Consider the following 23116-nt stretch of genomic DNA (forward strand, 5'->3'; position numbering starts at 1 on the left):
ATTCTTTATTATCATCAAATCCCCCCCCTCCCCTTTTTTAATTTTCTTTTCCATGTATTTCACAGTATTTATAAGTTTTGGCATTTGCCTGATTTGTTATAGATATTTAGGTCATTTTCACTCCTGTTTTGATGTCTGTTTAGACTCAGGTCAGCTCTATTCCAGCAGGACTTTAATGAATGACATTCCATCCGTGACCACCTGTTGACCATCCCAAAACATACTGTATCTAGGAGTACATGATCCAATTATTTCTTTCCTTTTTTTTAAATGTTTTGGGAAAGGGTGGTCTTAGGGAGATTTGGCTGACAATCCTAACAGATTAAGGGAACACAGATATTCCTTAAGTAGTGTTTACTTCTGTCACATTTGTGCTGGTATAGGTTAAGAATTGGGCCACTGTACCACATATCATCATTATCTCATCTATAAGGCCTAGCAACCTCAAAATTTTTATATCTTATTCTCCTCATGTCATGGTCACCTTCTACTGTTAACACATGGTGTGGTACTCTATGTTTTCAGCTAGCTCTTATCTATACAAACCTAATAGCCATCTCAGCTTACACCTTGTATTCTCAGTCACTGTCTATGGTTACATTTGCTACTGTACACCAAACAGACCACATTGAATTAGGCACGTAAAAAGTACCACTTGTGCGTGATCATTGCCAGTGCCGCCTGACTGGCTCCTGTGCTGGTGGCATGTAAAAAGCACCATCCAAGCGTGGCCAATGCCAGAACCGCCTGACTGGCCCCCATGCCAGTGGCATGTAAAAAACACCCACTACTCTCCTAGAGTGGCTGGCGTTAGGAAGGACATCCAGCTGTAGAAACATTGCCGGATTGGATTGGAGCCTGGTGTAGCCTTCTGATTTGCCAGCCCTCAGTCAAACTGTCCAACCCATGCCAGCATGGAAAGCGGACGTTAAACAACAATGATGATGATGATGTTATAGTTAAGTAACTCCGGTCATCTCTGCTCAAGTAGACCCACTACACAAAGATAACTAATTAAAGAGTTATTTATATGAGTTTTTTGTTATTTTTTTAGCCGTTCTGTCTTTATTAAACACTCAGTACTCTGCTTGAAGCAGATTAGCTCTATTTTCACAAATCTTTAAGGAATTTGTTGAGTAAGGTTTGGTTGATCCATGGGACTGGTCATGTTGGCTACTTGTCATCCAATCCAGTTTATTGTATATTCATCATCATCATCATCGTTTAACATCCACCTTCCATGCTGGCATGTGTTGGATAGTCTGACAGGAGCCTGCACCAGACTTCTGTGTTTTGGCGGGATTTTTACTTTTGGATGCCCTTCCTAACATCAACCACCCAGCAGGATGGACTGAGTGCTTTTTATGTGGCACAAACACTGGTGAGGTCGGTTTGGCATGGTTTTTACAGCTTCCAAACGCCAACCACTTCACAGTGTGGACTGGATGCTTTTTAAGTGGCACCTGCTCTGGCAGGGTCACCAAATAACTTGCAAGACAAAAATCCTTTGAGAGTGGTAGGGGCATTGGAGGAGGGGATCTTGTGTCAGATGATGAAAGGTTTATAGTGAAACAAAGTGACAGAAACAGTTATCTTGTTGTAGGGGTGGTATGTGGTTACCTGGACAGAAAACAGGTGTGCTGCTGTAAAGGAGATACATGGTTACCCAGTCTGAGGGAAGAGCAGAAGGAGAGAGAGTGTGAGACAGCAGGAGTGCAAGAAAAAGTAGAAGAGAGATGGTGGCAAAATGCTGGGCATATCCTTGAAGTACGGAGATCATAATATAAGTGGCAGGTCATTGCCAAAGTGTGAGTAGGTAGTAGGGGAGGGGAATGTCGTGTGTGGTGAAAACCTGGGTATGTGGAAGGGAGGACCTACTGAATAGCAATGATACAGTTAACAGGGCTGTGAGGACAGGATTGGAGAGTGAGGAAGAGAAGTGAAGTGATATATATGACATCATTATCATGTATATATATATATATATATATATATATGTACACATATATTGTAGATGGGGGTGGGGCAAAATGAGTAACTTGTGATTTCTTATTTCCATCCTACCCATTTTAAATCACTACATTGCAAGTATTGCATCGTCATTTTGTACTGGTACATTACATTTAAGAGTAAAAATTGGTCAGCATACCTGTTATTGAAGTTGAGGGAATCCAAAACAGTCAGGTGGCCAGTTCTCTTTTTTCAAGAAATTTTTCCTCAACTTTGACCTGATCATAATTGAGGTTGCTAATAAAATATCTGGATAATTTTTGATGTTTAACAATCAATATTCTTTTCTCTGTTGGATTCCAAGTCAATTTTTTCCCATACTTATATTTAATTTAATAATTTTCAAGTTTCAAAAAATGTCTAAAATGTAAAATGAGTAATAATTTCAATAATTTCTTCTCTTTAACTGCATGGTGTGATAAATATATCATGTACAGGACATTCCAGCAGATCCTGAAGAAGCTATAGAGAATATTTTGAGTTTGTTTTTTTAATTTATTTAGTAGAGTTTCATTAATTTCATATCATGTGCCATTTTTCCCCGACCCTCTTTCACATGACCTAGATATTAAAATTTTTTTTTGCATTTCCTATCTTTCTGATGTCTAGGGCTGGATATTGATGTGTATGAGTCTGTTTTCTGGAGAATTGAAGCAGCAAATTTGCCTTATCTTGTCTAACTTATTTTGCTCCAAAAAAATTTGTCTTTTATATGCTCAAAGAGAACCAATAATTTTCTGAAATATATTATTATATACAATGGAAAACTGAGGTAGTATTTAGTAGCAGTAGCAAAGATAAGTCTAAAGTTGCTCCAATAGTATTCAAAAGTTTAAATTTGATTTTTAAAGAAAAAGGAAAAGTAACCCTTTTGACAAAAATGTTAGCGAAAATCAAAGTAAAAAAGTTGTTCTTTGTAACATTTTCTTGAAAGTAAACACACTTAGCATTTCTGGTGAAATGCAATACCATCATTTTACATCTTTCTATACCAGCCAGAGTAGGATGGGATGTTATGGTTCAGATTAGTTCTTATTTGAAGTTACTGACCTCCTGAACAGATCAGAGCACTACATCTTGCTTCTAACATTCCAGTTTAGCATGATCTCTGTGATTGGACTCCCTTCCTAACACCAAGTTGTTGTTTTTTTTCTTACAGTGTCCTTTTATTGTGGCACCAGCACTATTGAGGTTGTCACGTTCTCTACACCCTACATTCTCTTTGTTCATTTGTCAATGATTTCCTACTCTTATTTTATTTATGCAGGTACTAACTTTCTGACATAATCTTAATTTCTCATTTCTTCTACCCTTCATCCCTTACTAATAATGTGTGATTCTACCATTGTTGTTCATTTAGGGTATGCTAGTGCAGCTTTCTGTTAGAATTAAAGTGTGATAGAAATACAAATTATGATGTCCATACCTTTTCTCTGCTCCTAGAGCATTGTGTCTACTTTACTTTGGTGTTAATCCACCTCTAAACCTTTTAAATATATTAAGTTGATGAGATCACTTGACTTGCTAGAAGTAGCAATTAAATATCCCTCATATCACACCTTACCATCATAATCAGCCAACATGGAAGCCTCGATGAGATAACTCAAACTCTAGAAATAGCAAGGAAATTTCCTTCATATTAAACCCTACTATCTTTCCAAGTCAGAAAATCTACATTGTTGCTGAGCCTGTTAGAAATAGTAGCCAAATCTCCTTAATGTCACAGCCTACCTTAAAAATTGAAGGCCACTTTGGATAATGTCCGGGAAACAATGCCTAAAAATATGCTGGAATGGTCATGGCTAGAGTGTTTTTGTAACTATGCAAATATTGACCTGCATTACTGTGTGTCTGTGTCAGACATTAGAGTTGTTGGTAAACTAAGTTGGGGTTATGTTTAGGACTATCCTTTTTTACTTAGCTGCCTGCAGCTGTATTTGGGAATATAGATATAATGTCACTATATGTATATGTAATGGCCTATCTACGAAACAGTTATATTGAATTGGTGGCGAGCTGACAGAACCATGAGCATGCCAGGCAAAATGCTTGGCGGCATTTTGTCCCTCTTCAAATTCCACCGAGGTCAACTTTACCTTTCATCCTTCCAGGGTCGATAAAATAAGTACCAGTTGAGTACTGGGGTTGATGCAATTGACTTACCTCCCCCTCCCCCGAAATTGTTGGTCATGTGCCAAAATTTGAAATCATTATATTGAATTGGTTGGGTAAGCTTCTATATGGTTGCTTGATCACCTACACGTAGCAGCCAACCTCCATCTGATTACATGGTACTGTCTTTCAAAAAAGTTTAAATTGGTTAATGTGATCCTCAGTACACCTGTATCTTGGAAGATGGGATGGTCATAACTTAGAGGAATGTCTTTAATTATGGGTCTAGTTAATCAAGGATTACCTAGATCTAAATAACAGTTATATGTCACCACTGATGAAGTCTAAACATGGTTGGTCAGTCTTCTACACATAACAACCAGATCTCCCTCATACCATACCCTGCCACCTTATTGAATTATGTTATCTGAGATATGCTATTCCTGAATAAAATATAGAATGGTGCAGGCATGACTGTGTGGTAAGAAGCATGTTTCCTAACCACATGGTTCCAGGTTCAGTCCCACTGCTTGGCAAGTGTCTTCTACTATATCCTTGGGCCAAACAAAGCCTTGTGAGTGAATTTGGTAGACGGAAACTGGAAGAAACCTGTTGTATATATGTATACATATATATATATATATATATATATATATATATATGTTTGTATGTATGTAGGTGTGTGTTTGTGTTTGCCCCCCAATAACCACTTGACAACTGGTGTTGGTGTGTTTAAGTCCCCTTAACTTAGCGGTTCGGCAAAAGTAACTAATAGAATAAGTACCAAGCTTTAAAAGAAAAAGTAGCAGGGTCAATTCATTTTTTAATAAAAGTTTTTCATGGTGATGCCCCAGCATGGCCACAGCCTAATGACTGAAACAAGTAAAAGAGAAAAGAATGGTTTTGGCTAGAATGTCTTCAATCATAAATCTGAAAGGGTCTGACCTTGAGGTAAACAATAACAGTAACAATTACAACAGCAGTTAATGTGTCAACGTGGTAGTAACTTGTCAAACCAGCTAAACCCATATCTGCTACCTTCTTGCTAATCTCTTTGAGAAATATGAACTTTGCTGCACTAACAGATCTATTATTTCATGGTTGTGTGAGAGTTTGCTAGAATCTAAGTATCTGTGGTATTTTCCATTATTGATCCAGTTGAGCATGAGTGTGTAGGTTGGTAAGTCTGGTTTAGTTATATCTAGCTATAGTTTTATCTCCTGTACTCGTCACTACTATTTACATAAACCTGATTTACGTAATGATATTTACTAACATCACTATAGTCATTTAGTTTGTAAATCAGTCTATGTTATTTTAAGGTGGTGAACTGGTATGGCCATGGCAGTATTAGATAGAATGCTTTGTAGTATTTGTTAATTCTCTGCACTCTGAGTTTAAACCCCACTGGGATCAGCTTTGATTTTCATCCTTTAGGCAAAAGTACCAATCCAGTGTGGTGAACGGGCAAAAATCCTAGAGAGTTGAGTGAGATTCTTTGCAGTACACATTCCAGCTCTTTATGTCCTGACACTGGTACCAATATTATTGGCCCAAGTTAATGCCATTTCTCTTGGATTAATATGAGTGGTATGAAAAGGCAGGACTTTTGCATTACTGAGCAACTAGTCTTCCTCAGAAAATCATGTCCAGGCATGTATATGTAAAGGTACGTCATTTAGTGATTAGGTTTTGCACTCAAGATGGCCAGAGCATGGTTTTAATTCCCAGATCAGATGGTGTATTCTGTTCTTGAACAGAGCACTTTTTCATTTTGCTCCAGTCCACTCACTTGTAAATGAGTAACCCTGTGATGGGTTGGCACCCAGACAGGGATATTATTGTGATCTGAGTCACAGGTAGCTGGCCCTAGGAGTTCCAGGGCTTGAGGCCACAATGTCCTGATTATCCCATCAGATCATACATATATATGACTAATGGAGCCTCTACATTATGTTATTTTAATGCAAGCACTTAAGTAGGTTTTTAATTTTGTATATAAGTTAGTCAGAAGAGGTGGAACATTGCCATAACCTTTGCAGGCTCTTCTCTCTGAGTGATGTTGATGTAAGATATGGGTGGAAAGAGCTTTAATCTGAATACCTCTAACCAGTGAAACTTGCTTATGTCACACCAGGAACAAGTAGTGTTTGTGAAGAGAGTCTATTGACTTGGTGAAAGTTGTTAGGTCATACACAATCTGTAAATTATGGTGTTAGTGGAAGAACTTGCGAGAGCTTGGGAGGATAAAGTTGCTAAGTTATATACAAGGAAGAGGTAGTGATGTTAGTGGATGAACTGTGTAGTGGTGGTGATATTGATGGCTGTAATGAAATGAATGATTCTTCACTGTACCACCAACTAAACAGTGATTTCACTAGACATGTATGCATTTGTGTGTTTTTGTATATTAAAAGCTTATTTATATTGGGTGAAGAAGATGATCACTTGATGAGGAATATCATATGCAGGAATAGGTTGTATCAAACACTCACATGCACACACACGTACACATACATTGAGCCTATTTTGTGACTGAATTGTATTGATCTAGCACCTCTTTTCTTTGATAGGAAGACCTAAGGTAAAACAGAGTAAAGTATCCCTGCTTGGAAACAGAACAAATTGCCTGCAAAAGATTTGAACTTACAATCAACAGGCATCTCAATACCTTATTCACTTGACCACTGTTCTCTTTTCTTTCTCTCATTTTTTTACAAATAAATTCCGCATATTTAACATTCTACAACAATCTTCTTTATACACACGTGTGTGTGTATGTGTATGTATATATATATATATATATATATATATATATATATATATAATCGCTATTTTCATGTCCAGAGTGATTAAATCTGCTACCCAGCACATTAACTGGTTAGTCTTTCGCATTTTCATACAAGTGTACAATTTGGCTGATGTTATTAATACTCATCCACTTTACCACATACTTTCCCATCATCAGCTTTTACTTGTTTCCAAGCATATTAATATTTCCATGTGGTCAGGCATGTTTTGGAAATGCATGACACTGCTTGTATGACAGTGGCATTCCTTTATGATTATCATGCAATATCAAGACAGAGATGCAAATTCATGCACACATGATGGGCTTCTTTCAGTTTCCATCTATCAAATCCACTTAAAAGGCTTTGGTCAGCCCAGGTTTATAGTAGAAAACTGTTGTCCAAGGTTCCATGCAGTGGTACTGAACCTGAAACCATGTGGTTGGGAAGCAAACTTCTTAATCACACTCTCATACCTGTGCTTAGTTATACCTATATATGTATTGTTTTCACATGGTACAAGTTAAGGTGCATAAAATATAACTAGTATTAACCAATATCTAGAACTCCTTGTTTTCTGAAAGAAAGCTACAAAGAGAATTTGTGTTTCTTGCCACAAAGATCACTGAGTATACTTAGAAAAAATAAAACTGGAGAGTTTATTCTCAAATTATTTTCTTATAGCATCCTTACATATGATTCAGTGAATATTTGCAAGGCCAAATTACATAAACCTGGCCTGATGTAATTATATCTTCACATCATCAGAGCTGATTTTTGAAATCAACTTTGATTATGATTTCTAAAATCAATTCTGAAAAATGCTGAATTAGCCATGGTTTAAAGGCTTTGATCTTAAGTCTGCTTGATTTAGATTAATATTGGGCTAAACTACAACAGTTAACAATTTATTAGTTCTGTTACTTTATGAGAACTAGCTGTAGTAGCTACAGCTGCCAGCTGCAGACCAAAGTTGTATATAACTGAATTGACTGTCTGCTCTATTGGTTGTGCACCGATACAAGCCATCTTGCTACATGTCAACTGCACTTAGTTATTTATCTGGTGTCAGTCATTGACCCCTTGCGGACGGATTTGATACTGACAGTCAGTGCTGTGTACCCATATTAGGCCGTTCAGTAAGTACATAATTTTCCACACAAGGAATTTTACAGTGTATTTACAGATTCTTCTCAATGAGGTATATTTGAAAACACAGTGCCACACAGAGCAAGACATCTCAATGCTCGTGCACACAATATTTCAATGTGGTCAGTACTGCTTCCCTTCTGCAAGAGGTTAATGAACAATGTTAGGAAGGGTGTCTGACCATGTAATCCTTAACTGCATATCATAAGTACATGTTTATATACAAATATATATAGGTGTGGCTGTATTGATAGAAGTTTACCTTCCACCCACATGGTTCCAAGTTCAGTCCCACTGCGTGGCATCTTGAGCAAGTGTCTTCTATCATAGCGAGTGTATTTGGTAGACAAAGTGGAAGAAGCCTGTTATATATATGTGTGTGTGTGTGTTTGTATGTATTCAACATTGGTGTTGGTGTGTTTACATCCCTGTGACTTTGGCAAAAGAGACCTGATAGAATAAATATCAGGCTTAAAAGAAAAAAACGATAAGTACTGGTGTCAATTCATTCAACTAAAAATTCAAGTGAGTGCCCCAGCATGGCCACAGTTTAATGATTGAAAGAGGTAAAAGAGTAAAGATATATACGAGATGCGATGAGTAAATTGTCGCCATTTTTAAATTTTGCGCATGCACACTGTTTTTGATTTTGTCAATTACACAGTATATAGTAGGGTACGTTTGGCACCATCTGTGAGAAAAACAGCACCATGTTTTTCTCTGCCAGAAATTTGGAAACAACATGCTGTACTGCTTAGTGCAGGAAGCTCCAATACGAACATTTCAGAGTGTTTGGATGTTAATCTGAGGACATGTACCAAGAGTGATAAAAATCAAACATCCAGTCAACATCATGGTGTCTGAAATGATCACTAGTGATGGTGATGTTATGCCTCCATTCATCTTCCCACATGGTCTCACACTCAACACAGAGGTATACATCAAGTGGCTGGAGGATGTAGTGTTGCCCTGGGTCAAAAGGGTGGTTCAGCCTTTACACTGTTTACTATCGACTTTGCCAGGAAGTTACCATCTAGTGGACTGTTCTCATAAATTCTACAGTTTTCTGTATGTTTGTATGTGTGTGTTCCTGTGTATTATTAAATTCTGTAATGTACATTTTGTAAATAATAGTATCATTGGCTGTAGCTTTGCAGTGAGACAGTCGACATTTCGCTGCATTTTGAGGGTGAGAGTGGAGAGTGACAAGGGAGTGTTGGTCAAATTCAGGCAAATAAAAGCTGCAAAGTATTTTTGTTTGATCTACTGATTTATTGACTGTTTTATTTAACATCATGTATCTTTCTCTAATGTACCAGCACTAACACACATATCTATGTACTAAATGTTACTTTTAGGGTACTCATCAAGTTGAAGTATGCCAGAAGGTACTAGCCCTAGGTGTCATATGCAGTGGGATCAAACAAGGGAGCACGTGCTTCTTGTGTATATATGCATGCATGTGTGAATGTTTCCACATACTTTCAGTGTTCTATATGAACAAAAAACTGGTGATTGTTTATGTCTTGTAAAAACAAATATATGTGCTGGATCTTGACAAGTTTGTCATGTGTGGAGACCAGTGAAACAAAATTACCATGTTTGAAAAACAAGCATTGGCAACAGGAAAGGCATCTAACCACAAAATACTCTTCAGTAATTTCTATCCAACTCATGTTAGTATGGGAAGAGCAACAACAGTGAGAAGTCTTGTAGCAATGATTATTTCTTATTAGAAAGACGATACTTATATTTTCATTTTTTTTATTTGGTCTGTTCTGTAATTGCTGTGTCAACACTTACATCACAAATAACTCCATGCTAATTTCCCCTGTTGGAAGAGTTTTTCATCAGACTAGACTCATGCTCTCAAAAGCAAATGGCTCTCAAGAGATGTCATGAAAAGCGAAGTCTTTGACTTGCTTTTGCTTCACTACTGAGATCATTTCTGTTCCACTAACACCCATTGGTACCTTTACTAATGGTGCTAGTGTCATAGCTCCTGTTTACATCTCCTGTTCTTGGAAATACTTGTCCTTCATATTTAGCTGGAAATCAGATTCTATTAAATAAAATTTTTAAAAATCAATACATCGGACAGTGCAGTTTGTAGAAAAAGATAACCAGTTATGTTGATCTTTGATTTGCTCTTTCAAGACTTCAGTGAAGCTAACCAACAAGAACATCTACTGCAGTGTCATTGTAAGTAAATTACTGATGGATTTACTACTGTTTAAAAACTAAGAGTCCAGATAGGAAAGGTTGTTGATATTTTTTCCAGTTAGCAATTGAGATTGATGTGAGTAATTAAAAGTTGGTATTAATTTTATCACTTCTTAGTTTGTTGCAGCAGCTGAAACATATTTTGTGATATAGAATAAATTTCCCCCTAAATTGGAAGCTACCATTAAAAAAAAATGTTATATAAGATACAACAGCTAAGTGAGATTCATAATACTAGTGGTATTTGTGTTAGATTTATAGCATCTTCAGCATAAAGTCATTTAGTAGCACATTCCAAGCTGTCTCCTTACTCTGCTTCTGCTAGTTCCATCCAACTCACTTGTCACTCACATTGTCATTCCTAGGCCCTGCTTTAACCACTACACACTCACCTTTCCCTGTTAGAATATTTGCCTTCTGGAAATTTTACCTTAGCTTTGTCTTTCCTTTTCTTTAATTTACAATTGTTGAAGAAGATCAACTGTCCTGAAGGACCCGTAACAACCGTGGACCCTTTCCTTTCAAACAAAGCAATAAAACTACAGTTACGAAAAATATTGTATGTATGTTTACTTAGTACCTTTGGAAGGGAGATGATTGTAACAGCTTACCTAAAGTAGTAACTCAAATAGAAACCATTTATTAGACAGGTAGATGCCTGAATCATTTCAGCATCAAACCTTTGCAACATTGGTAAGTTACAATCCTTTACATTCAGAGTTCAGATTTCACTGAGGTCAACAGGAAGTACCAATCAAGTACTGGGGTCAGTATAATTGACTATAGTCCTTCCTCCCACACCAGATAAAGTTCTGAGGTCAAGTTCACCTTTTATGTTTTGGAAGATAATCGACTAAATATTACTAATTTATTGGGAATCAAGTATATTCTGCCTTCTCCTTATAAAATTGTACTTAAAAAACAATTATTTGTTATTTTGACTAGTGTCTGAGCATTGTTGACTTTTAGAGCTTTGTCACACACAACTGTTGACACATGTAGGATGGATCCTGTTATTAGCCAACTCTATCGTGAGGATTGTCCCACCACCTTCTTTTGGCTAGGAAGGGCTCACAGTTTTCCTCTGTCTAGTGGCTATGGTGACAGATGTAGTGTGGTGGATGAGGATGAAAGGAGTGAAGACTTTAGACATAGACTTTTTCAAGTTCCACGTAAAAAGGAAATTGAGGATGGAGAGGGAAGTGCCCCCCCCCCCCCCCTCCTCCAGTATTTTTGTTGAAAGGTGGTTGAATGTGGTGAGGATGACCTATGTGAATGGGCCTACCCTGAACATATATCTGTAGGTCGGGGGCGGGGTGTGCCCTTGGTGAAAGGAGTAACCAGGATGTAAGGTAGTTCCTTGGTTGGTCCTGGGCAGACCTCTCCCCATTTGGAGAATTTTATTGTTTAAATTTTGTTAATTGTTATTATTTGTGTTGTATACATGTGTTTTTGCTCTAAGCTCCACTTGTTCCTTGTTTTGTATTGTTCTTTTTTATTATGTGTTTGGCCCTTGTGGCCAATAAAGAAAATATTTTTATTTCTATCATGACATTCCAATTTTATATATTGTTTTTTTTTTTTCAGGAAATATTAGCTCGTACAGGTTACACACTTGATGTTACGACAGGACAGCGGAAATATGGTGGTCCACCACCTGATTGGACAGGCGTATCACCAGGTTCTGGCCATGAAGTAAGTGAGAACATTACTACTCCTATTGTTTAGGCAGCAAGCTGGCAGAATAAGCACACTGGATGAAATGGTTAATGGCATTTCTTTTTGCTTTGTTTTCTGAGTTCTAATTCTGCCATGGTTAACTTTACCTTTCATCCTTTTAAGGTCAATAAAATAAGTAGCAGTTGAGCATCGGGGTCTTTATAATTGGCTAGCCCCCTTCCTCAAAATTTCAGGCCTTGCACCTATAGAAAAAAAGATTATTGTTAAGGCTGCCAGAATCTAGCGGTATTTCTTCCAGTTCAACTCATATTTTGAGCTCAAATTACACCAGCATCTGTGAAATAAGTACCAGTCAAGTACGGTATTCGAGGATATTGATTAATCCCCTCCCCTCAGAATTGTTGGCCTTGTGCCAAACTTTGAAACCATCATCATCATCATCGTATACAGTTTCACATTATATTGTCTTGTTAATAAAGAAAACATAACTTTGGATCTTTATGTTTTGGGTTCAGATACTACTGAAGTCAATTTTGCCATTCATCCTTTCAGGTTCAATACAGTAAATAAAGTACTGGTCATTTACTGGGGTCAGTATCATCAACAATTCCCCACCTCCAAATTTCATAACTTGCGTTTGTGTTAGAATCAGTTCTTATTATAAAGGCAGTAGATTGGTAGAATCATAGGAGTAGCAGTTAAAATGCCTCTTAACATTCAGAAGTCAACTATGCCATTCATCCCTCTGGGATTGAAAAAATAAATTACCGGTTAAGTACTATGGTCTTTGGTATTGACTTACCAACTCCTTTCAATCAAAACTGCTGGCTTTGTGCCTAAATTAGCCATCATTGTTTAGGCTGGTGGATTGGCTGGATGATTAAAGTATCAACAAAATTCCTCGAGGTATTTGTTCTGAGTTAAGATCTCACTAAGATATAGTTTTATGGACTATTGACCTTATTTTCATCCCACTCTAGAAGTGTCAACCTACCAAAATTTCAGTTGACCATCAACCTCAGCAACAACTCATAATTTCAGAAAGGACTGAAGGGTCCTATAAGCACTGACCCATTCCTTTGGGCTGAAATAATTTCTGTATATTGTACATGTATACTCATGCTGACTTATATACATAAGGATAGGGAAGCCTATTGTGTCTGTATGTGCACCTACACATATTAAATTTTGTCTCCTCAGATGAAAAATGTTGAGTATACATTTGTTCCCTAGCTCTTCACTTTTGAAGGTGAGTAGTATAAAAGAAATAGAAAGAACCATTGTAAAACAAGTAAGAGCAAATGACAAGAAAGAGCATCCAGTTGTAAAATAATGCCTTAATAATGCATTCATCCAAGCCATTGTAGTATGGTAAATTAGGCATAAAATATACAAACAAAAATATGTGTATGTATGTCCGTATATATATATATATATATATGTGGTTGAGATGTTTGCTTCCCAACCATGTGGTCCTGGGCTCAGTCCCACTGTGTGATACTTCAGGTAAGTGTCTTCTACTATAGTCCTGGGTCCACCGAAGCTTTGTGGGTGGATTTGGTAGATGGAAACTGAAAGAAGCCTCTTGTACATATCTATGTGTGTGCATCTTTGTGTTTGTCTCCCATCTCCACTTGTCAATTGGTGTTGGTTCTTGGTCCCTTAGCTTAGCGATTCAGTAAAAGAGACTGATAGGATAAATAACAGGTGTATAAGATAAATGCTTGGGTTGATTTGTTTGACTAAATCCTTCAAGGCTGTACCCCAGCATGGACACAGTCCAGTGACTGAAATAAGTAGCAGCACTCACACATATACACACACACACACACACACACACACACAACCCCAACATTACAGCATTGCATTCTTGAAAAATTTTGCTTTTTGGTGAAATTTTATCCCATGTAACATATTTTCCATTGAATTGTCTATTATAACATTTTTAGAGATGCAATACTTTCATAACAGTGGGGAAGACATGTATGTGCATGTAATTCTGTTATAAATTTATGTTATAAGAACTGTTGATTTGTTTTAATATAAACAAACAAATTTACCAAATACCCTGTGTCATGAATCTAATGACCCCCAGAATATTGCAATTTTAGGTATTTTCAGTGAAGTAACTGTTCATTCCTATTTTCTATTTTAGGTCTTCTGTGGGAAAATCCCAAAAGATATATTTGAAGATGAGTTAATTCCGTTATTTGAAAAATGTGGCAAAATCTGGGACTTGCGGTTAATGGTTGATTCAGTGACTGGCTTCAGTCGAGGATATTGTTTTGTGACTTTCTGTGAGAAAGAAGGAGCTGTAGAAGCCAAAAAGCAGGTTAGTCCCTTCATAACCATTCACAAACCTTTTTCTTTTTTTAATTTTATTTTTGTTGGATTTATCTGTAAACATTTTGTATTTTATCTTCTGATGCATTTGTTTTCTGTTTTTTTTTTTTTTGTTTTTTTTTTTTCATATCTTTACATATAATTTCTTTAGAATATATATTTCTAACTCGATGGTTTATCGTCAACAAACAACAGCTAACAATAACAAAGTTATTTTACTTCATCCTTCAGATTTGTTGATTAGCTGATTAGTTTTCTAAATTAATTGAAATAATGACAGTGCATCTCACCCTTGTTTACTGTCACACATATAAATGTTACCGTTCTTCTCTTATATCAATATTATCATCATCATCATCCATATATATATATATATATATATATCTATTTTATTTTATTTTACTATTTTACTTGTTTCGGTCTTTTGACTGTGGCCATGCTGGAGCACCACCTTTAGTCGAGCAAATCGACCCCAGGACTTATTCTTTAGAAGCCTAGTACTTATTCTATCGGTCTCTTTTGCCGAACCGCTAAGTTACGGGGACATAAACACACCAGCATCGGTTGTCAAGCGATGTTGGGGGGACAAAGACAGACACACAAACACATACACACATACATACGATGGGCTTCTTTCAGTTTCCGTCTACCAAATCCACTCACAAGGCTTTGGTCGGCCCGAGGCTATAGTAGAAAACACTTGCCCAAGATATATGCATATATATATACATGTATGTACATATAGATACATATCTGGGTACATGACGTGGCAAAGGAACATGGACATATTTATATACGCGCGCTTATTAAAACTGCAAAATCTTCACACTGTTACTCAAAATTTCACGTTCCTGTTTGTCGCACATTCATGATAAATACAGTATTCATCACAACTGTCCAATGAACAGGAACATTCTGTGAAGATTTTGCAGCTTTAATAAAAGCATATTACTCTATTCAGGTACAATTTTTGTCCACCTTGTTTTGTATTTATGTGCTTACTTGTGTGTGTGTGTGTGTGTATGTATGTATGTATATATATATGTATACACACACACAGATGGTTGGATATAGATGCAGCCATGGCTATATGGTTCAGTGGTTTGCCTCCCAACTACATTTCAGGTTCAGTCCCACTACATGGCATCTTGGGTAAGTGGATTTGGTTGATGCAAACTGAAAGAAGCTTGTTATATTTGTATATGTATGTGTCAGCTGTAGAAACCATAACAATGCTGGCATGAAGCCCTATGCCTCACCAGATCCTGACGGTGATGTGTGGGTATGTTTGTGTCTCCTTGTCTTGACTATGCGTGATAGTTTTAAATAAGCATCACCATCATACAAGCAGTGTCCTTTATTTCCAATCTTCTGTGAAAATATATCAGGCCTTGGAAACAGATAAGGCTTGGCCACAGGAAGGGATTCTGCCATAGAAAATCTGCCTCAGTGATTTCTATTTGATTCATGCAAGCTTGTAAGAAGTGGATATTAAAATCAATGATGATGATATATGTGTGTGTCATCATCATCGTCATTTAACATCTGCTTTCCATGCTGGCATGGGCTGGATGGTTTGACTGAGAACTGGCAAGCCGGGAGGCTGCACCAGGCTCCAATCTGATTTGGCAAGATTTCTACAGCTGGATGCCCTTTCTAATGCCAACCACTCTGAGAATGTAGTGAGTGCTCTTTATGTGCTAACAGCACAGGAGCCAGTCAAGCGGCACTGGCATCGACCATGCTTGAATGGTGCTTTTTACATGGCACAGGTGCCAGTCAGACAACACTGGCATCAGTGTGTAATCTTTATTTCTACTATATCTGTCTGTGTGTATGAAATTATATGTGTGATGTATATATATATATATATTATAGGGTGGGCCAAAAGTCATTAAGGTCAGTATTGCTCTTGAATTGTCAAAAACACGCTTCAATTTTTCTAAAATTGAATAAAATGAATAAAATAATGATGAACAAAATTAATAATAATAATAATGTAATAGAAATAAAATCTCAAATGTTTGGTGTGTGACTTTTGTCCCAGCATATTTACATATATTTATATACACACATTGTGTATGTATATATGGCTTTCTCTCAATTTACCTAACTTTGTATTTATCTGTCTTCAAATTAGTCATATGGTTAATTTATTTGATCTCTCTAATAAGCAAGAGTTTCCTTTGTGTACTTAAAAATTTTTTTTTTCTTTGGTTATGATAGCTTGACAACCATGAAATTCGAAAAGGTAAACGCTTGAAGGTGAACATATCCATTGCCAATGTTCGCCTGTATGTTGGCAGTATTCCAAAGAGTAAGTCAAAAGAGGACATTAAAGAAGAATTCTCCAAATTAACAGGTAAGCAAAAATATCGTATGTGATTGTTTAGAAATATTCCTTTGATAGTGTTTTGTTGACATTGGGAATTGCTTTCTCCTTCCCTTGTGTATATGTGTGCATGTATATCTATGTATTCATATGTATAATGTAGGACTGTATTCCATGTGTATGTATAGTGTGGATGAGGTAAAATTGGAGTGTGTGTGCATGTGTATGTATAGAGAGAGAGAGAGAGAGAGAGAGATGAAGAATAGAATAGCAAGACTGAAACACAGGCAAAGAGTAATTGTAATTTCTGATTGTTTTGCCATGAGATATTAACAATATGCCCTCTATGTGACTAAGTCACATAGGAGATGGCTGAAACTGCATAAGTGTCTTTATTGGGACTATGATAACACAACATCATGGTAGTTTCATGAAGTATTGTATCTTCTAAAGCAAAGTCCAAGGCTATATGTGTACTATACCCTTTCTGTAGTACCAAGTACTATAAAGATACAGTACTATATACTATTAAAAAAATTATTTTATTAGTTTTAAGTAAAGAAAAATCTTTCTTTAGATGGCCACAAGTTTTGCTTTAGCATTCAGATTACTCTCTCAAATGTAATGCTTATTTATTCACATTGTTTTTGAGATTTCGATGATGTGTTTGTTTATTTTAACAATGACATAGCAGGTTGGATCTGGTCAGTTTGAAAATAAAACAGGTAGAAAATTTGGGCTGGATATGGCTGCTTTATTGCTAAAGGATTAAAGTTTCCCTACTGCAGACAGTTCTTTTTTTTTTTTTTTTTTTTTTTGCCTTGTATGCCTCTAACACTATGGAGTTGTTTTCCATTGCTTACTTTGCAGAGGGTCTTGTTGATGTAATTGTTTATGGCTCGGCTGACAACCCCAAATGGAAGAACCGGGGGTTCGCCTTCCTTGAATATGATTCCCACAAGAGTGCATCTGCTGCAAAACGAAGATTTACTTCAAGAAGTTTGAAAGCTTGGGGAGGGGAATTTGTTGTTGACTGGGCTGATCCTTTAGAGGAACCTGATACATCCACCATGTCCAAGGTAAATATTGATTTGTTCATTGTAATCATAAATCTCTATATTTCTATATACTGTGTGTATGTGTCACAAACATCACTGTAGTATTCAATGTGTTCTTTTTTTTTTAAGACAGCTGGTTATGATTTGGGGTAATTTGGCTATTATTTTAAGCAGGTCAAGTGAATGTGCAGAGGATTCGTTTGCCTCAACAGTTGAGTGGTCAGTAATGTTAGGTTGTCTGATTACCATCAAAGACCTTGTATTTAAATAGAGTATCTGGAGCAATTCAGTTTGGTCAAGTAGGTAAAGTAGTAAACTAGCTGCTCATAAGTAAGGTGTTCAAATCTGCTGCAGTCATAGTGCTGTGTTTCTGGGTAAGAACTGTTTATTTTACAGAGCATCAGTGCATGTAACTGGAATAAATACCAGGTCATTGATTATTACATGTAGTAGACATATGTTCTAATATCCTGGAATAGGATTTAGACTTCATACTCTAAAATCAGAACTAAGCACTAGCTCATAGCTTGGTGTTTTGGAGACTTTTCCCAATCATCTATCAATATTTGGTGTATAAATTGTGGAAGAAACTGGTGCAGATATGGCTATGTGGTTAACGAGTTTGCTTTGCAGCCACCTAGTTCAGAGTTCAATCCTACTGCAAATAATTTTGGTCAGGAAATCTTCACTGTATCCCCAGGTTGATCAAAAGTTTTGTGAGTGAATTTTGATAAACTGCAAGTGTGGAAGTCATTGTGTATATGTATGTCCACTTTTCCATGCTTTCATGGGTTAGCTGAGATTTTATTGGGTCCAAGTTTCTACAACTGGATGCTCTTCCTGATGCCAACTCTATCCGTTTGCAAGAAAGGTATTAACCCCACTCTATCAAACAATGAACAGCCCAGACTGGCTTTTACAGTGGACTACAACCAAAGGACACTGTCTGTATAAACAGTGAGACTTGTTTATTCCCTCACTCTCAGTTACTATCTTTTGTCATTTTTATCAGCAGAAATGCTGTGAATAGTCTAATACAAACCTATAAACTGACTTTATTCAGACAAATGCTGGGCATAACAAAAATAGAATGTTTTTTTTTTATATTTGGATGTCTTTCTTACTACTAAGTACTCAGCTGTGAAAGTGTAAATGGCAAAGTCTAGGAAGTGGGTTTCATCTAAAATACAGCAAAAAGGGTATGGCAAGAATTGAACACCTTAACACCCACTTTTTCCAATACTACTTCTTCCTCAATTGTAAGTTAGTTAGTGACTTTGCTGGTGCTGACTTCACATAAAAAGCACCCAGTACACTCTGTAAAGTGGTTAGAATTAGAAAGGAATCCAGCCATGGAAACCATACCAAAGCAAACAGTAGAGCTTAACATAGTTCTCTTGCTCACCAGCTTCTGTCAAACCGTCCAACCCATACCAGCATGGAAAGTGGACCTTAAATGATGATGATGTTACCATCTATTTTGTCATGCTAACATGAGTTGAGTGAATATATATTGTTAAGATTTTATTTTGCACTTGAATGTCTTTCTCGCTGCTAACCCTTGTTTTTCAAGCAAAGAGCCTTTTATTACACTCTTCTTTGGAAGTTTAGTGCTAGCAGAGAATTTGTTGACAAGGAATGTCGACAAACATCAATGTTTTTAAATCAACTCTTTTCAAACAAAGCAAAGAATCTAAACATTTATACACACACACACATATATATATACACATGTGCAATGGCCTTCCTTGGAGTTTATGTCTACCAGTTTTACACTTAAGGCATTGGGTGACCCAAAGCTAACATAGAAAACATTTGCCCAAGTTGCTTCACTGTGAGATGGAACTTGAGACCATGTGCTAGCAAAGCAAACTTTATATTCACACAGCCATGCCCTTGCTTGTTGTAAATATATTTATTTTAATTATCTGCTAATATTTTTCTAGTCACAGATAGACATTGCTACACTTTACCATTTCAGTATATTGCTATTCATCCTTTAATCTGGATTTTAATTATTTCCTCTTGTTTCTTTTCTCTTCTTTTCCCTTTAATTCTACCCTCTTCCCCCTCCTTTTCCTCCGTTTCCGTCTGTTATCCCCATCCATCACCAGGTAAAGGTATTGTATGTAAGAAATCTTACCTCAGATGTTACAGAAGAACTTTTAAAAGAAAAATTTGGATATTTTGGTAAACTAGAACGAGCTAAAAAAATAAAAGACTATGGTTTCATCCACTTTGAAGAACGGGAAGATGCTTTAAAAGCTCTTGAATCTCTGAATAATCAAGTAAGTAGCATTGTATTTCACATGTTTGTCCTGTTTTTTTATCTTTCATATATTCGCTATTAAACTAGAAAACTGTTTTGTTGTTGTATTTGTTCCCTGTGTCTTTGTTTAATTTTTGTCTCTTTTAGAAAATTGGTGGTATGGAGATAGAAGTATCATTAGCAAAGCCTCCCACGGAAAACAGGAAAAAGGAACAGCGCAAACGAGAACAGGATCGTAGAGGTCCTGTTGCCATGTACCCAGGGTAAGATAAGACATATTTATATACACTGCCTGTATATCTCTGTCAAGTTTATTCCCTCATGGTTCTGGAGTCAGTCTCACTGTGTGACACCTTGGGCATGTGTCTTCTACTATAGCCCTGGGTCAACCAAAGCCTTGTGAGTGGATTTGGTTAACAGAAACTGAAAGAAGCCCATTGCATATGTGTGTATCTGTCCTCCAGCAATGCTTGACAGCTGGTATTGGTTTGTTTATGTCTCTGTAATAGTAGTTTGGCATAAGAGACCGATAGAATAAGTACCAATGCTTTAAAGACAAAAAATAAGTACTGGGGTCAATGTGTGTGATCAAACCTTTCAAGGCAGTGCCCTAGCATGGCTGCAATCTGATGACAAAGAGTAAAAGAAGGTACAGTTGTTGATTTTTGCTGGCCTCCTTTACATTTGTATTATCAAATAATATCAAAGGATATATACACATGTACATTGGTATTATAGGTGCAAGTGTGGTAAGAAGTTTGCTTCCTGATTCAGTTTCACTGCGTGGCACCTTGGGCAAGTGTCTTTTATTATGGCTCCAAGCTGACCAAAAGCCTTATGACTGGACTTGTTAGATAGAAATTGAAAGAATCTTGTTGTATGGTGTGTGATTGTATATTTCGTGCCTCCTAGTCTTGACATTGCATGATAGTTATGAAATGATTGTCACTGTCATACTAGCAGCACTTTTCATCTCCAGTATTCTGCAAGAACATGTCTTGCCATTGAGAAATATTGCCTTGCTTGGAAACAGGTGACAGTTGGTAGCACATAGGACATCCGGATGTAGAAAATGAGCCTCAGTAAACTCCATCCAACCCTTGCGAGCATGGTAAAGTTGATGTTAAAATGATAATCTATATATATAAAAATGAGAATGTGTGTCTGTTTGTCTGTCTGTCTGTGTGAATCCCTAAAACTCGAGAACTACGCAACCAATTTCATTCAAATTTTACAGATGCCTTACTTAGGGTTCCAGTTGTGTTTTAGTCAAATAAAATTTTTAATTCTTGCAGAGTTCGAGCCCACAGCAACATAATATCTCCTCCACTATTTAAGTATTACGTGTCAAAAGTGAAACAAAAACACTCATGTCAAATACTTTCACTTTAAAAATGAAACTATTCTACTAACTGAAACAATCACATTTCGATACTGTAATGACAGATACTTTCAGAGATAGAGAGAGATGTATATGTATACATATAGATGTATATGTACACGTTATTCCACTAACTGAAACAATCACATTTCGATACTGTAATGACAGATACTTTCAGAGAGAGAGAAAGAGATGTATATGTATACATATACATGTATATGTACACATATATGCATAGATATATATATATAGATATAGATCTATATGCATACATGTATATGTATACACATGTGTAGATGTATATATCATCATCATCATCATCGTTTAACGTCCGCTTTCCATGCTAGCATGGGTTGGACGATTTGACTGAGGACTGGTGAAACCGGATGGCAACACCAGGCTCCAGTCTAATTTGGCAGAGTTTCTACAGCTGGATGCCCTTCCTAACGCCAACCACTCAGAGAGTGTAGTGGGTGCTTTTACGTGTCACCCGCACGAAAACGGCCACGCTCGAAATGGTGTCTTTTATGTGCCACCCGCACAAGCCAGTCCAGGGGCACTGGCAACGATCTCGCTCGAAAATCCTACGGGAGCCAGTCAGGCGGTACTGGCAACGGCCACGCTCAAAATGGTGCATCTATATATATATATATATATATATATATATATATATATAGATGTACATGTAATATGTACATATATATACATGCTTACAGATATCTATACATATATACACCCATCATACACAAACACATGCACACAAACACACACATTAGTCATTTGTTTTCTTATCCAAAACTACGTCAAAAGTACTGAACGGATCTTTATGAAATTTGGAAATTATATTCTATGTATAACGGCCATAACTCCCATGAAAATTCATATATTTTTGATGTTGATGAAATTTTAACCCGAACATAACAGATGAGCATTATTTGTAATTCAACGGTACAACAGTGTAAGACTACCCTTTCAGATATACTTTCATTGTGATTTCTGCAATGTGGTGCATAAATTGTCAAGTAAATGAGACGCATCTTTGCCTCCACTGATTCACTTGCAAAGTGTTGAGTAAAATTATTTCGTTGCAGACCTCCTTTGGGTCTTTTTATTATCACTACAACACACATAGTCCCCAGTTGGTAACATTGATTTCAAGGCCCTCCTAGATGAGAGACTGGCATTCCACTTAATGTCTATGTTCCATGCTGGCATGGATTGGAGAGTTATTAATGTAGAAATATGGTATCGTAGCTACTAACAGTTGAGGGTTGCGTAGTCTAGACGGCATTTTTAGATTTCAATATTCTCTTTAACCCAGGCAAAGCCGGGTATTTCTGCTAGTAATATATATATATATATGGTAGATAAAAACTGAAAGAATCTTGTATATATGTATGATGTGTGTGTGTTCGGCTTTTGCTGAATGACCTGCATAAATGGTTTGTTTCTAGTGATCAAATATGCATGCTGCACATTATTTCATTCTCTCCATCAAATTGACATTGTCTGAACAGGTGCATGGTGTACCACACACTAGGTGTTGAAGTGATCACAGAGCAACGTGAGATGAAGTGTTTTGCTCAGGAACACAATGCACCACCCAATCTAGGAATTGAAACCACAATCTAGCGATTGTGAGTGCAACACCCTAACCACGAGGCCATGCGCCCTCTATATAATCCTATATGGGGTCGGGTTGAATGCACACATATTCAAATTTAAATAGGATCAGTTTAAGGGTAATATTTAATATGAAATATAAGCGTA

General features: G+C 36.8%; 1 protein-coding gene across 4 annotated transcripts in view; it reads left to right on the plus strand.

The window, feature by feature from the left end:
- LOC106878788 (heterogeneous nuclear ribonucleoprotein R) overlaps nucleotides 1–23116 on the plus strand; it is a 52023-nt gene that overhangs the window by 24909 nt on the left and 3998 nt on the right. For all 4 annotated transcript variants that reach the window (XM_089351119.1, XM_089351117.1, XM_089351120.1 and 1 more), the window contains 6 exons: nucleotides 11871–11978; nucleotides 14119–14295; nucleotides 16533–16668; nucleotides 17509–17717; nucleotides 19811–19984; nucleotides 20113–20228. In XM_089351119.1, coding sequence (XP_089207245.1) covers nucleotides 11871–11978; nucleotides 14119–14295; nucleotides 16533–16668; nucleotides 17509–17717; nucleotides 19811–19984; nucleotides 20113–20228 — 920 coding nt within the window. The remainder of the gene's footprint in view (nucleotides 1–11870; nucleotides 11979–14118; nucleotides 14296–16532; nucleotides 16669–17508; nucleotides 17718–19810; nucleotides 19985–20112; nucleotides 20229–23116) is intronic.

The sequence above is a fragment of the Octopus bimaculoides genome, chromosome 4, assembly GCF_046866305.1.
Source record: "Octopus bimaculoides isolate indiv1 chromosome 4, ASM4686630v1, whole genome shotgun sequence".
NCBI classification, from domain to species: domain Eukaryota; kingdom Metazoa; phylum Mollusca; class Cephalopoda; order Octopoda; family Octopodidae; genus Octopus; species Octopus bimaculoides.